Source organism: Diceros bicornis, chromosome 38, assembly GCF_020826845.1.
Source record: "Diceros bicornis minor isolate mBicDic1 chromosome 38, mDicBic1.mat.cur, whole genome shotgun sequence".
In the NCBI taxonomy this organism is placed as follows: Eukaryota; Metazoa; Chordata; class Mammalia; order Perissodactyla; family Rhinocerotidae; genus Diceros; species Diceros bicornis.
In genome coordinates this window covers 16,068,525-16,084,670 of record NC_080777.1, presented here as the reverse complement: position 1 = coordinate 16,084,670, position 16,146 = coordinate 16,068,525, and the positions used below count along the sequence as shown (strand labels likewise).

At 38.2% G+C, this 16,146-nt stretch overlaps 1 protein-coding gene across 2 annotated transcripts in view; it reads right to left on the bottom strand.

Annotated features, from left to right (window-relative positions):
- The window catches only part of ESRRG (estrogen related receptor gamma), a 222,775-nt gene extending 219,621 nt beyond the window's left edge, over positions 1 to 3,154 (bottom strand). The window contains exon 1 of one of the 2 annotated variants that reach the window (XM_058533697.1): positions 2,980 to 3,154. In XM_058533697.1, coding sequence (XP_058389680.1) covers positions 2,980 to 3,035 — 56 coding nt within the window. In that variant the 5' untranslated portion in view covers positions 3,036 to 3,154. The remainder of the gene's footprint in view (positions 1 to 2,979) is intronic. The other variant, XM_058533698.1, reaches the window with a different exon arrangement.
- Between the last annotated feature and the right edge of the window lie 12,992 nt (positions 3,155 to 16,146).

The window sequence follows — 16,146 nt, the reverse complement described above, 5'->3', positions numbered from 1 at the left end:
CTCTACAGCTCTGGAACACTCGCCCCTAAGTGCAGTTGGTTGTCACTTCCAGCCATTTACAAAGAAATCCTCTGAAAACCACACCTACACCACCTACCTTTAAGGCTTCAGGTGTTTTCAACAGATTTATAGAGACGAAACAGGAAGAAAAGTAATATGAGCTCCAAGTCTGGAGTTTAAGTATCCTTTCTTAGAAAAATAAACTTAAAGTGTCTGTTCATAGTTCTCAAATAATATCACATTTAAAGAGACTTGGGCAAGCTCCTATTTTTTTTAAAAAATTGCATCCACTCTGATTTAGGCTTTTTGCTGTTGTTGTTACTGTATAAATTTTTCCTTCCTTCCTATTTTTATCCCATATATTTTTTATATTATAATATTACTTTTGGATAGTTGTATTTCAATTTACTCTAGCTTTTCATCAGGCGAGATGAAGCAGAGAAAAATATTCAAAACTCTGAACCAGAAAGAGTGGACCAGACAAAATGAAACTTGCATAGTTCCAAACAGGAACCTTAAAACATAAATCTGTTTAATTTTCAATGTCTGGATTTCAGGGATCGGGCTGAAATTTACTAAACTGTTCCCTCCTCGCCCTGCCTGTTTTGGAGTGTTTCAATTGCCTTTCCTTCTTCCAACAGCTGTGACAACTGTTAAAACAGTCAGTAAAATTAAGTCCGCTCTATAATCCTGTAGTCAATGTTACATTTTAATCAGAGGTTGAAAGGGACTCATGTGACAAGCACGCTCATTTAGAATGATTAGACTGACACATATGTCAAAATGAGCAGATATATTATTTTCGTCTATTTATGCTATCAGTTATTACTGCTATTAAATGTGAAACAAGCTTGCAAGTATTATGTTCTTTAATATGCTGGCACATCTAAAATAAAAAATACATAGTTACAGGTTAACATTTTAGGCTCTCCTAATGGTGGTCAATAAATTGCACGAATCTTTTTAACAGCCTCGGAAGCAGAAATTGTCCGATATTTTCCTCTGAAACTGCATAACTCTGGTTTCGTTTCCATGTATACACAGACACGTGATGGGGTTTAACCCAGTACAATTACTATAAATATTAATAGCATGTATAAATTCTGTGGTTTATTAATTGAGACAGAAAGGCAGATGCGTTGCTTAGCATTAGATCTTTCTGTCTGTCCAGTGAACCACGTAACCATCAGAACTGCATCCAGACAATAAATCCGTATTTTTTAAAGATGACTTTTAATTGAGCCAAAAAGAAAGCTACTTTGAATCTTGCGCCAAAGCCAAAAGGACATGTGCCCTGATTTCATTTCAACGCATCTGCTTTAAGAGGCTTATCTAAATTATTCAAATTGGCTATAAGAAGTTCAATTCAAGGAAACTACTTTTAAAAGAAGCCTCCAGGGGATTTTTAAAGTTTGTTTTGTTTATTTATTTACAAGAGAAAGTTCAGAATCTGGGTGAGCTTGGATAATGCATTCCTCCTGACATGAAGACATTTTAAACTCTCCAGTACTACAGTTCCAGGTGCACTAACCTTTAAACTACACTCAAGTGAGCAGTTCTACCTTTGTTTATATTTCATTTTTATTTTCACACAATTTAAGTTTGTTTCTTCCTTTGCGTGTTTTAAACTGATGCAGGCACAGCCTTTCAATCTTTCAGTTTCTCCTAAGTCCATCTCTTGGTTAATATCTCTTGTGTGAGTGTGTATGTGTGTGAGAGCATGCATACATATATATACACACACACACTCTCTCACACACGAGCAGCCACTGAGACGGCAAGCCACTTTCTTCCCTTACTTAATTACAAAGCAATGCAATATGCAGTCACTAAGGGCAGCTAGTGGCCATCTACCTCTAATGCACGACCTCGTCTTCTAGAGTTTTATATTTTCTCCACAATCTATAGAGAGAAACGTTTGCCAAGAGCACTCTTTTCAGAATTATAACAGTTGGTATTACCGTAATGTGAAAGCAAAGCAATATAACTGACTCAACAGAAAGATGAACCAGTGACAGCTCCCGTGATATACTAATATTTTATCTTAACAGTGGGTTGAAATTAAGTTTACGACCTCTTCATTTACACAAGAATGCCTAATTTACTTCTCCTACCCCCTACTCACTTCTCTCTCACCTTGAGTAATCCAAATATATATATATATATATATATGTTTCCATGTGCATAAAGATATTCACAAATATGAATTAAACTGCATTTAAGAACAAAAGTACTTTTCTAGATTTTCTGGACACGATACATGAAATAAATCCACAATCTCAGCATTGTCTATTCAAGGGGAAATTTTAAAAGTCACTGCTGTTTTATCTTTAGTTTTTTCTCTCCTTAAATATTTATAATGTGTGAAAATCTCATGTTACTTAATGGACTGATTTGTCAGTTAAGTGCTGACTTAACGCTAACCATGCAAATAACATTATTCTAGCCCTGAAATGCAGAGGGCTAGTTTTTAAATTGTTCTCCGAAGGAGAATTAGTAAATGTGCAATTTTGCCTCTAACTCTGCGCGGTCAGAAATGACAGGGAGCTGGAAATATCTGTCAAACTGCAAATACATAAGAGGCACTCAATACGATAAATCATTTTGAATATTGTATTTTAAAACATCTTTCCTTGGGAAAATGGGTCCTAGTAAAAGATGCGTTTTAACAGTTCACTAAGCATTTGTGCCAAGTGCCTATTCTTAGCACCTGAATAAGAAGTGACTGTCACACAGCTGTTTTACCGACAGCCAACTGAGCTTCGACTCAAAGGTAACACTGTAGTCAGAGAACAATTCTCGACTTGCTGAATTAGGAGCTCACCCTCCACACAAAAGGCACAAGACAGACACAAACAAGCACTCGTGCACGCAACACACCCGGGGCATTACCTGAATCAGTGTGCAAAGACACCTTCTGTCTACCCCCACGCACGCACCCCCACGACGAGTTTCAAAAGGAAAGAAAAAGGTACCTACTCTTCCTCGTAGTGCAGGGAAAAAGATTCAGGAAGGCAAAGTTCTACCGAATCCATGTGCGACCGGCAACCATTATTTGTGCACCCCAGCTATAAATCAAAGTTTCCTTGACAGAGCACAGTGCAATTAACACAAATGTTCTCCTAGTGACAAGCCTATAGGCACGGCCAGTTGGGACCAAAGCTCTCACACTCTCCTAATCAAGGACTTAAAGCCCCGATTGGAGCTTATTAATATGAAGTAGGGCTTTACATATGCAGTCCCACCGGCCCAGGCGCGCAGCCGATTGGGGGGCCTCTGCCCAATCAGGAGGGAGGCGACGGGAGGCTGCACCGAGCGAGCGAGCCAGGCAGGTAGCAAGGGTGCACAGAGGGAAGGGGGCTGAAAACTGGGAGTGGGAGAGAAACAGAGAGCGAGGACGAGGGAGATTGCAACGCTCCCATTAGAGACTGTTTTTTCTTTTCTTTTTTTTTTTTCCCTCGGAAGCTACCAAAGAAACATAACTAACTTAACTCTCTAAGCACTGGAGGGATTTTTCTTTGCTTTCTAACCTAAGATCTCTTTTGCCTGGCAAAGAAGAACTCACGCAGACTCTCAGTTAATTTGGGAAAGGATTCTGCGGAAGGTAGAGAATTAAGTTTGTCCAGCCGTTGTCTGTTTTATTCCACTGGGGGCTGCTTCTGGTGTAGTGAGGTGCTTTCTCGTTTATTCGTACTCGTGTCTTTTCCTGTTTTCCTGATGTATCCCGGGCATTTTAGAAATCAAAGACGTTCTTCCAAATGCTTCGGGCATAGGAACTGGGATCGTCATCCCTGAGGTGGAATGCAGTTTTACACAACTACGGAAGAGGAAATAGTGCATCAGGACAATTTGAGAAAATGCCCATGTAAATTACACGTGTAAATATTTCTTTACCTGCTGCTGTCTCTCTACATATCGATAGACAATGCATAGCTTTTCAAAACAAACGTAAACAACTGTAGGGCAAATTGGCTTTTTCAGCTTCAGAGGTGGGAGACCGGGGGCTGTGGGGTAAAAAGAACATTAAATCCATCTCAACGCATTTTGAAGGGAGAGCATTACTGAACAGTGCGCTGAAATGTTCTTAATCATATACTTATTTCAATACAAGCTTCCAAACTGGGAGACATATACAAATATATATGATTTTACCCAAAACATGAGCTTTCGAATAAAATGCAGTTTACATATTTGTTTCTACACGTAACACACCCTAAAGGCTTTAAAAAATCCACTCAGAAACAGTTTGTAAATCATCACACAGTCTGGTCATTATAAGGACTAGTTTCAAACAGATAATAATTTGCAAAACTAAGACTTAATCAAAAGTGTTGTTTTTAAAAAAAGAGGATCTAAGAAGAGAAGGGTGTTTTTCCTCCAATAGTATATAGCGTGCTTTTAGTTTCCATGTAACAGAGTTTTCTTAGGTCCACTTTAAAATACAGAATTTTTTATACTAGCAAATGGATATTGAAATAGATACAAGCTATTTATGGCAAAGAGATAAATGCTACCTTATGGAGAGTTGAAAGACCCACAGTTTTGATATAATTCAGCTCTACTGCTTACCAAGCTTTTGCATCTTGTCTTACAGACATAAATAGTATAATCTTTGAGATCAAAATAAATTAGTTCAGATATTTGGTGTGTGTTAAATTCACTAAATCAGAACCCAACTCTTTTTCTCAACCCTCTCAAATTCCGAGGTCTTTAAAAGACAAAACACTAAAACAGAACAGCCACATTAAAATTCAGAACATAAAAATGACAGACATGATGTGGTCCCCCCAAGAAGAGAGCAATTTCCCTGCCATGTATTTAGCCATATCTAAGATATTGGCCTGATTCTTTTTATTTGTGGTCTAAATGCAGACAAGTTAGTAGATGAGAACTCACATAGCAAAAACTGTGCCTGAGAATACTGTATAAAAGCAGGTAGTAAAAGCTTAATTACCAGTAGCATTATGCTGTCTATATTGTTAAATGTGAACTCTGCAATTAAGATGTAAATTTGGTTGTGAGCAGTGAATTAAAAGAGCTTTGAGATGTAGCAGAAAATCCAAGCCCCTGCAGACACCCGAAAAAAAGATTTGTCTATTCAATCTAAAATGAGACATGTAATCATTTGATAATTAAAAAAAATAAATAAAAAGGCATTTGAAAAAAGAAACATGATTTTTCTAAAATATGATAAAAGAAATGGGGAAGCTAATACTGCACTAGAAAGACAGGAAAATAGCTTTGGTTCAAAGATTACTCTCTTGATTTCTGAATAAACTAAAATTCTCAGGGCAATTAATAAATCCAATTGTACACATTTTTAAAAGATATACCAAAAAAAGTTTCCTTTTTATTTTGTCCAGAGACTTTTTTAAAAAAATAAAAATTATTTAATGTACTCAACACATCTTAATGTACTCAACACATTCAGATTTTGCACCTGTGCAGAATCATGTACTGTATTCAGTTTCTTTGCATTATCATGCTGTGACAGAACCCGTTTATTACTCCTTTGAAATGGCTTTTTAAAGACAAGATTTGTAGTCAATTATTTACCGATGGTCTTTAAGTCACTACATTTCATAGGAGTTATCTTTTATTTCCTGGAATTTTCTTATTTCCCTTTGGCTACTTATCTGACCCATTGTGAACCATTTGGTTTCATTGGTATATATTTCTAAACATATTTAGACTCATACTCGTGTAAGTCTTTTCTCTGTGCTCACAGAGATCCATGTACAAATACACAGTATAGTCTCCCCTCATCCTTCACTCACCATATTTCATCTATGCAATGTGCAGTGTCCACTAAGCTAGCTGCTTTCTGAATGACCAGAAGTGCACTAGGTTTGTAGAGCTGTATGTTGTCCTCTTGGGATCAATGTGTCACGTCTACAAGTCAAGGACCTAAGATTACACCTACTGTCTTGAATCCAGTTTAACCAATTTAAAATTTAAAATAATATCTACTGCACTAAACTCGTGAGACAGCTTCCAGAATATTCTATAAACACACAGCTTAGTTGTCTCCAGAATCTTTCCTAGTCACAGTTTTCTCACGTTGCAGGAGGAAAGAGTGGATAATCACAGGAAATAAACATGCCAGGAGCAATATTGAGCACAAACCTTTAAGAATCCCAACTGCAAAGGATTTGGGAAAAAATAAAACAAATAAATAGATAAACAGCTTAGAATAAATACATATTGCTAATCAGTCTATACACTTCACAATCTTACCACAAGGAGTCTACCCAAAGCAGGATAAATGAAACCAAACAAAAGAACTTCTGATCATTATTTCACAAAGAATATTAATACATTAGTTAGTATCAGTCTATTATACATCAGGTCCTGGGTATACACATAGTTCCAATCTCTTCTTTAAACAATGAGGTCACAAATACCCAAATGACTTCATTCTCAAACCTCAACTAAAGGCACAGACACTAAACAGAAAATATACATTTCCATTTGAAAGAACGAAATGGCAACAAACAAAACTCAAGTGAAAACAAACGGTAGATTCCTCTCGTCTATACCAGCAATTTTGTTGTATTTTCCTCAGAATCATTTCCTAAAACATTCTAACAAGGAATTCTTAGGTTGCTAAGAGAAATGCTTAGTCTTGCTAGTATTGCATATTAATAGCTATTTTACGTTCCCACCTTCCTTTTCTGAAAATTACGAGGACTAATCTGTATTAAAATTTTCCTAGTGGCCACACTATTTTTGAAGCAAATTTTGATTTTATATGGCACCTTTGCCATTTGTTAAATATTTAAAACTAAACAAGGTGTCGTCAAGTTAGATTTTCAAATTGCCTTGTAATCTACCTTTTCAGATCTTTCCTCAAGATCATAAAACCTTTGAAAAGCTGTTTAACTTTTTAAACCATCTTCCCTACTGTACTATCTTTAACTTCAAAAGAAAACCCCCAAAGAACATCCCTGGAGAAAGAATCTTGAAGGACACGCAGGAGGCCTGACCCCAGGCTCCCTTCTGCCCCTTCACGAGCTGTGTTGCCTTGAGCAGGTCTCCTCACCTCTCTGTCCCTGGTTTCCTCATCATTGGGATTTCTTCTATGCTATAAACCTCCTTAAGAACACACTTTTCCCACTGAGAACATGAAGACTTCTTTCGAAGTCAGTATGCCTATTTTATATTACCCCAAACCTCTATCAATCCATCATACCTCATTTTCTGTTGCCTTTCATTTCTAGGGCACAGGCTTTGATATTTAAATTATTGTCTCGATTGGCAAGAAGCAATCATTTCTCCGGAAAGTGATCGCTTCCACAGAAGTACTAATAAAAACCTTTCCTTTTCACAAACCTCTTGTCCTATAAATCCATCCTATTCCCAAATTACCGAATCCGTGTAAAAAAAAAGCCCATTCTCTGGGGAGCAATTAGCTCACTTCCATACACACCAAAGTCTTTTCCCAGTGTGTTTGTGAAAGTAGAAAAAAAAAAAAAATCAAAGGAAGACAGAGAAACTAATAGAGGCAATTCGGTTTCTGTTTAATTAATTCAGGATTATTTCACTTTCATTTTGTCAAGCTAATAATATACATGGGAAAATGTGAGTAAAAATTAAATTATAAACTACAGTAGCTCCAATGGGAAAACTGACTTTAGTTATGTTGTATTTCCAACATACTTACCCTGGTAAGATACCAAATGCCTTTTATAGTCTCCTACAAGCTTTCTATAATCTGCATGCCATGTATTTACAGAGCAATAGTTAACATTTTGAGATTATACGTTAATAAATGAGTTGCCGTTATATCCTTTCCTGAATGTTAAGCACCGAGAGCTCAACACAGAAAACATTCAAGGTCAATGTCCCGTTTTAGACCTTTTCAGGCAGCTGTAATATTATGATAATCAAGCTTAAAATATTCCTATAGAAAGAGTAAATTAGCCTTTTCACTTGAAAGATGATTATGATAAACAATAAACCTAAGAGAGGACAAAATCCCTATTTTTAAAAGCCATAAATTGTTGACTCAATCATGTGTGTGATAGTGTTATCCAAAATAAAGGGTAGCTTAACTCCAAGAGGAGGGCGGGGGGAGTAGTGGAGACAGAGAAGGAGGGAGGACAAATATGACAGATTTCAGAATAAGCAATACTTGCTTTGATACCAGTAAAATGATCAAATTACCCATCTTAACCATCCCATTCAACATACAATATATTTGAAGCTAAAAATGTATATATCCATGAAACATCACAAAGGCACAAAGCATTTTTTCCTGATGTGTATGAATGTTCAACACTATTTGAAAGTTCTCTTTTCCTATGGCTTCTGTTAACCCTTTCGTCCACATTTTCAAAGGACGATTAAAAATATTTTTTTAAGTGAGATATTTAGCATCTGGTGTTCATCTAAACAGGCTTAAAGAGGTTATTACACTTTTTTTGATGTTAGAACTCTCTGACACACTTCTGAAGTTCCTTTTTGCGAATGAATACATTTGATAAAAATCTGCTTCCCCCAACCAAGGCAAATTAATTAGGGGTGTGTGTATTCATCATGCCTGGCAGAAGTCAGGAGACTGTAGAAGGCATTACAGCAAGGGGGTAATAGCCAGTCTGGAGTCAGGCCTTGGGCTCAGATTACAATTCTGAGGGATGAGGTTTTGGACAAGAGTCACATTACCCATTTAAGTCTTAGTTTCCTCAGCTAGTAAATGGGAATAACAATAACAACAGTCTTGTAAAATTGTTACAAGGATTAAACAAATTAAACCAATTTTGCACAGTGTCTAGTCCTGGTTGGGGGGACCATATAACCCAGTGGGCCAGGGATATTCCGGATTGTGCCAGTTCTCACAGCCTAATAATTTACTGTACTGTCTCCTTACTCTCCAAAGAGCCTCAGTTTGGATAATAAAATTTACTGTCATCCTACACGTAGTGAGCCTTCCATAAACATTAGCCATATTCCTTTCAATTCTCACTAAAGGAAAGAAGAGATATAAGAGAATGGCATTGTCAATTCATTTGGCCTTCATCTTTGACTAGGAGGAGTTCAAGGTACTTAATATAGAAAAGAAAATGCAAGTGTTTCCCCAGGGAAAGTACTGATAACTTTTACCATAAGATGATATGAACTGCTTGCTGTAATACCGCCGCATCTATATTGGCCCAGTGTAATGGGAGGGAAAAATAAAAGATGTCCCCCTTCAAGCTACCATCATGTTTTGTGCAGAGAATGAGGAAGACAGACTTGGGGAAGTGAGGTGATACTGCTGACTATCCAGAGCATTTGATTGTACACTGTTTACCAGAAAGAAGGGGAGAGAGGAGTTGCTCAGACTCCTTTTCTCTTCCTCTGAGACACTTCTTCCACATCCCTCCACCCTAGCCGTTCAGTCAATAATGCTGTTGATTTTATTACTATCCCAAGCACAAGCTCATTCACCCAGGAGTTCCTTTGATCAGATACCCCAGGAACTCAATTTCTTCACAAGGCTTTGTTCTTGTTACGTTGAATGGCCACTAATCTATGGCAGAACAGAAAGTCTGGGCAATGGGGCATTACAGGCAGGGGAAGACCATAGCGATTACAAGTCCAACCTGGTTACTTTACAAGTGAGGAAAATAAGGCTCAGAGTGGTAAAGCCTTAACCCGGGTTACATATCGAAGTAGTAGAAAAGCTCACATTAGAAAAGATTACATTTCTTCCCTTTCCAGTGCTTACTTAGTAACAAGCTACTAATGTGAATCTCACAATTGTTGACAATACACCAGTGCACAGAACTCCAGCTGAGATCTGAGCCCTCTAAGGACAAAGGTCCCAAGGAGGATCCAAGGGACATCGGATCCCAAGAGATAAATACATACCCGAGTGTCTACCAAATTGCCCTCTACTTTATCCAAAAGCTTAGAAAGATAAAAAGAGTCACACATTAAAAAAGAAGTGGAGGGGCTGGCCCAGTGGTGTAGCGATTAAGTTCCTGTGCTCCACTTCAGCGGCCTGGGGTTCATGGGTTTGGATCCTGGGCACAAATCTACACCACTCGTCAGCCATGCTGTGGTGGTGACCCACATACAAAATAGAAGAAGACTGGCACAAATGTTAGCTCAGGGCCAATCTTCCTCACCAAAAAAACGAAGTGGGGATGAATTAGTAGAGATAAATTCTCTTTCTTCTCCCCAGCCAATTAGTTGTGCTTTTATAAGCATGTTTTGACTATCATTTCTTTTAGGGATCTAGTTTTTATTAAATGTCCACTCCTTTCCCCACCCTAACCCCCACCCAACTGTAATCTGTGTAGAGCTGCACCAGCTGATGGTGTCCCCAGGGCCAGTAATGGAACTTGGTAAATATACCTGTCAATGTTACAGGAGCACAATGAATATGTCTTGGACGAGTGAATGAATGAATGAGCTAATGACAATTGTTATTACTCAGTTTATTATTACTGAGTTTAAGGAAGGCTGCCAAATTTTAAGATTATAATTCAGTTGGATTACTAGAGTAATACAGGGAAATGTAAAAAGATAAAGTGATTAAAAAAAAAAAGTAAATGGAGAGGAGGGAGGTTGGTAGAAAAAGACAAAAGAGAAGAAAGAATGAGAGGATGATGCCTGCCATACTAAGGCACCCTAGCACTTTCTCACCATTTATTCTTTTGAGAGTTAAGAAGCGGCAATGTAGACTGATTACTTTCTTCCTCTCCTTTCTATTTTTGCTGTCTTCTGAATATTTATATTGACTAAGTATTAGATAATGAAAAACAATATTTATTATTAAAACAAAAGCAAGCAAGCAAAGCTGCCACATCCATACCTAAAACCATGACCCTTACCAGGATAAAATGGAAGCATTTTCTCCTTTAACCTGACAGCAATGCTTTTAAAAATCACGATATCCAGGGCCAGCCCGGTGGTGCAAGCAGTTAAGTGCGTGCGCTCCGCTGCGGTAGCCCGGGGTTCGCCAGTTCGGATCCCGGAAGCGCACCGACGCACTGCTTGGCAGGCCATGCTGTGGCGGCGTCCCATATAAAGTGGAGGAAGATGGGCACAGATGTTAGCCCAGGGCCAGTCTTCCTCAGCAAAAAAAGAAGAGGATTGGCAGATGTTAGCACAGGGCTGATCTCACAAAAAAAAAAAAAAAAATGATGATACCCTAGATATGTCCTGAAAACAAATACTTTTTTATAAAAGCATTCAAAACTGGCTCTTGTATGCAACATAAAAAGTTCTATATTAAGGATTCTAGGGTTTCATTGGTTAAATGTTGACAAGAATCACATGACGAACGGCAGTCTATCTCCTATTTCTATGAGGCATTAGGTGGGAGCAGCAATGAATACCGAATACTTTCAGAAAGGAGGTGTTTTTCTCTTCTTACCGGAGAGGAAGAAGAGAATTAATTAATCAGCAGAAAAAGACAAAGGTCTTGCCTTTACACCACTCTCTACCTCTCTTTACTGCCTGTAATTCTTTGACCTAGTCCTGTATGTTCTGTTTGGTGGTTTCATTCCAACAGCAAGACCCTCATGAGAACACATCACATCAGGCAGAGCCAAAAGAAATTTCTAGAAAACCACACTTTGGATGCAAAAGAGAGGGAGATAAAGAATTCCTTTCCCATTTCCCTGGTAGATTAAAGTAACAGGAATGGTGATGGGGGAGGGGGCCATGAGGACAATCCTCACCCTGAAACCCTGGGGGCTCTTTTCCTCACCTGTAGTCTGTCACTAAAAGCACAGCTATTTGTGTCACAAGCTTTATCCAATCAAACCTTGTATTACAGAAAAGCAAATAATATAATTAAAGACTCCATTTTTTTCTAGAGTTCAGTTACCACTTGAATTAGCAAACTAAAGAAATCAAAGACAATTTTCATTAGTGAGAAAAGAAACAGATTAATTCATCCTTGGGTAAATCAGAACTCTAAATAAAGAAGTAAAATTTAACAAAGGAATAAGGTTTTTCAAACTTTATATTTTTCAAGTATAGCCAGGTAGAAAAGCTTAGCTGTTTAGAAAATTTTTAAGTTATAATTAATAAGTAGACTAATATTTTTTGCTATAATTTAACATTAACAAAGCAGTTTATCACACACATATCTTTCATTCCTCTCAACAACCCTGTGGGGCAGGTAGAAGCTATATTATCATTATCCCTATTTTATAGATGGCAAAACTGAGGTCCAAAGAGTTTATTTGATTGCCCAAAGACATTCAGTGGTTACGTTGCAAAGTCAGGACCTAAATTCTTGTTTCTTAAATTCTACATCTCTTGCACTCCTAATCTCAAGCTTTTTCCCATAAATCTTGTTGCATCCTCTTAAAAAGACACACAAGGAGTACAGAAAAGCATTCATCAGCATGCATTTTTGCCTCCCAACAAATTTTGTTGGGGTTTTGTTTTATGACAGTGTAATAAAGCTGCTCCTAACAATATACATCCCATTCTTCCTTTTTTTTTTTTTTCCCTGAGGAAGATTCACCCTGAGCTAACATCTGTGCCAGTCTTCCTCTATTTTGTATGTGGGTCACTGCCACAGCATGACCACTGAGGAGTGGTGTAGGTCTGTGACAAGGAACCAAACCTGGGCTGATGAAGCAAAGCATGCTGAACTTAACCACTAGGCCATGAGTCCAGCCCCTCCATTCTTCCTTTCTTCCTGAGGAAATGCTCACCTTTTGGGTGCCTGCTCTGTACCAGGCCCTGTGTGAGTTTCCTGGGATAAACACTTACAATGCTAGTGAGAATTTAAAACACAGAAAAGAAAGCTGAGGTCTCAAGTTCCCTTCTGTATCACTGATTTCACTCAGAAAGGTTGGTATAGCTCCCCATTGATTACTTCTTTTCCCCAAAGTTTCACAGTAATGCAACCATCATCTAATTTTCAAATATCTAAGCTAAGGAAGAAAGAGACCCAAGGAGGAGCAAAACCATTCTTCGTTAGAACAGAAGCAACAACAATTTTAAAAATTTAAATTAAATGTAAAAATCACATTTGCCTGGAATTTTGCCAAGATTTCCTCATTAATAAAAAAGAATTATGATCAACTGATATCATGTAACAGCTTTGTAAACATCAGTGTTCTCTTCAGAATTATTTCATCTCTCTCATCTTTCCAGAATGCCATAGAAGGGGGTTGCATTGCATAGTGCTAGGTGCTCCTGGGCCTGAGTGTATTATTGCTAAGAAGATCCTGGAAGGAAACATGGCCACATTTTGTTTTCTCTATTAGCAACGATGATTAAATGAGACAATATTAGCTTTAATGGGCTCTTTCTGTGGTTAGAGCTTTCCAGTTTGGCCCCACCAATGGCCTCATTTCCATCGATTGAGCAGTTAGTCCTACTCAATTATTCAATCCCTATCAATATTTTGAGATGTCCAGAATGTAAATGTAAACATGTTGTTCATTTTTACCAGACTGAATTCATGTGCTCTTACTGGGGGAGAAAGTGATATATTTATAAATAAACCAGGTAGTACTGCAAAGACAGTGTTCCTTTCCTTGTAATTCTGGCTCTCATTTAGTCAGCTACAATGTTTAGCAACACAATCCACAGGGTAGACAGAACACCCTTCCAGTCCTTCAAGGCCAGCGGAAATGTCTCCGCATCTGTGAACCTCCTCCAGGGGTCTCCAGGCAGAATCAATGGCTGTCTCCTCTGTATCCCATAATACTTTGCACTAACTAGTCTAACTGCTTTGTATCAAGGTAAGTTGTACTATGTCTCTATGCTCTCCATTTAGTAAACTTCTCGATGGCCTTGAATCATCTGTGCTGTGCCTAGTACTGTAATATGGACATTTTAGGCTCTCAATAAATATTTGCCTAAGAAATTGCTGATTTTTGGTAAAAATCGTCACATGCATGCTGCTTGATTTTTTTTTTTTTTTTGTAAATGAGTTTCAACGTTTCTCTGAAGAAATCTTGTCAGTATTTTAATGGGGCTAACATATTTAGCCTTTCATAATTAACTACTCACTAAATGAAACTGTATTTTGACTTGTGAGGAAAGGAGCGTTGCTATTGTTGAAATCCCCTCCGCCCCCCGAGTGGATAAGAAGAAAATGTTGACTACATTTTTCAGTATTCATTTTTTTCTTAAGACAGGGTTGCACAGTGATGGCAAAACCCTGCTTTCTCCCCACCTCCACCATCCATGAGAGACCCTCTGGAACAACTGTTTACTAGTTTTGAATCCTTAAAATCATATTCATAAATAAATCTACAACCTTAGGTGGCCCTGACTGGTCTCAGTTAACTGAATGATTTCCTTAAGAGCTGGATTTTCTGGGTCACTATACTCACCTCTTCTTGAGAAAGAGAACAGGAAGGAAAATTCCCAAGTGGCAGTTTCTAGCGTATTAATGAGTAACCTTTTTAGACTGTGTAATTCATCCAAAATCTGATGCTTCTAAAGAGTTAAAGAGTATGCTAACGCCATTGTTTATCCCCTCAAGTTAAAGTCGAGCTGAATTTTGAGGTAAGTGTAAAAAACCCAGAGAAGTGAGATGTGGCAGAAAGAACACTGGGGAACGTTGGTTCTTCTCCATCATCCGTAACCTTGGTCTTGGCGTTCATCTCATTGGGCTTCAGTGAACAATGGGATTGGACTAGTGCAGGGGTTCTCAAAGTGTGGCTCTCAGACAAACAGAATCGCATCAACTGGAAGCCAGATAGAAATTCAAATTCTCAGGCCCCACCCCAGACCTCTGCATCCCACACTTTGGGAGGTTGGAGCCAGTAATCTGTGTTTTAACAAACCCTGAAGGTGATCCTGATACGTGCCAACGTGTGAGAACTATTGGGCTAGAGGACCACTATAGTTCTTTTCTGCTCTAAAATTCTACAGTTTCATCATCCAGCTTCTGTTTTAACAAATAGCTCAGAATTCGCTTTGTTATTCACATATTGCGCCCCAGGTTTCTTAAACTTCATGTTTCAATGCACTGAGTTTTATAAAGTTGTACAACAATTAAAGGGAAAATAAACAAATAAATAAACTTCTGCTGACTAGTATGGCTAATTCATAGACAGGAATGTGGTTCGTAAACTTTTAGAAAACTCTAAATTCGGTTCTTTTTTTAGTTAGTGTACACTTATTTGTTTCACTCACCTCTTCCTGCTTCAAGATTTGAAGTAAAACCCTTAAAATTGTGAGAGGCGGATACGGTGACTGGAATTGCTGTGGACAGAGGTTCACTCCCGGTTACGCGTCTGGCTTCTATCATTCTTTAGCTGGGGACTGGTGGGCTGGTGGATTCAACTCTCCTATGTCTCAGTTGCCTCATTTTTAAAACGGTGATGACTCAAATCTCATATTGTTGTCAAGAGGATTAAACGAAACGGTCTATATATATCAGTGGTTTCAACCTTTGAAAAATCCTGATCCTCAGGCCACACCTCAGCCAATTAATTTATAATCTTTGGCATCAGGAGTTTTTAAATCTCCCCGGGGGGAATTCAGGATGCTGCCAAAGTTGAGACTGGAGAACCACTGGAAAATTGCTGAGCACAAGACCTGGAATCATTATTTCACCATTACTGAACCATATAAAGGAAGTTGAAGTAAAGCATAAACTTGGTTATTGGATGGCCTAGTTTCAATCTTGTCTCTTCAGCTTGTTAGCTGTGTGATCTTGGGCAAGTACCTGAACTGTTTTGTCTTGGTGTTATCATCTGTTAGGAATAACAATTAACAAGAGGGAAGAGAGGATAAAAAAATACCTGTCCTGCTCACCTCATAAGGTTGTTGTGAAAACAAATGAGATAATGTAAATCTAAGCCCATTGTGAACTATGCAAATGTAAGAAAAGATTATTCTTACATGTAGCCCGTGAAAACTATTTCTAACCTGCAAAATTGTCAGTGGCCCATGTTACATGTCAGGTCACTAAATGCAGGTGACTTCTAGACCTTCACTAGTCCTGCCGATGAGCATTCCTTTTTTGTTGTTGAGCCCATGCTAATATCCCAAAGCCCAACAGTATTCATGAAATGAGAGCATCTGGTTCCATATTGGAATCACCTGGAGACTTTCTAAGACTACTGAAACTTGGGTCTCACCCAAACTAACTGAGTCAGAGTCTCTGAGGGTGGGGTCCACACAGTGGTATTTTTGAAAGAAGTCCACTGGTGATTCCAAACTGCAGCCAAT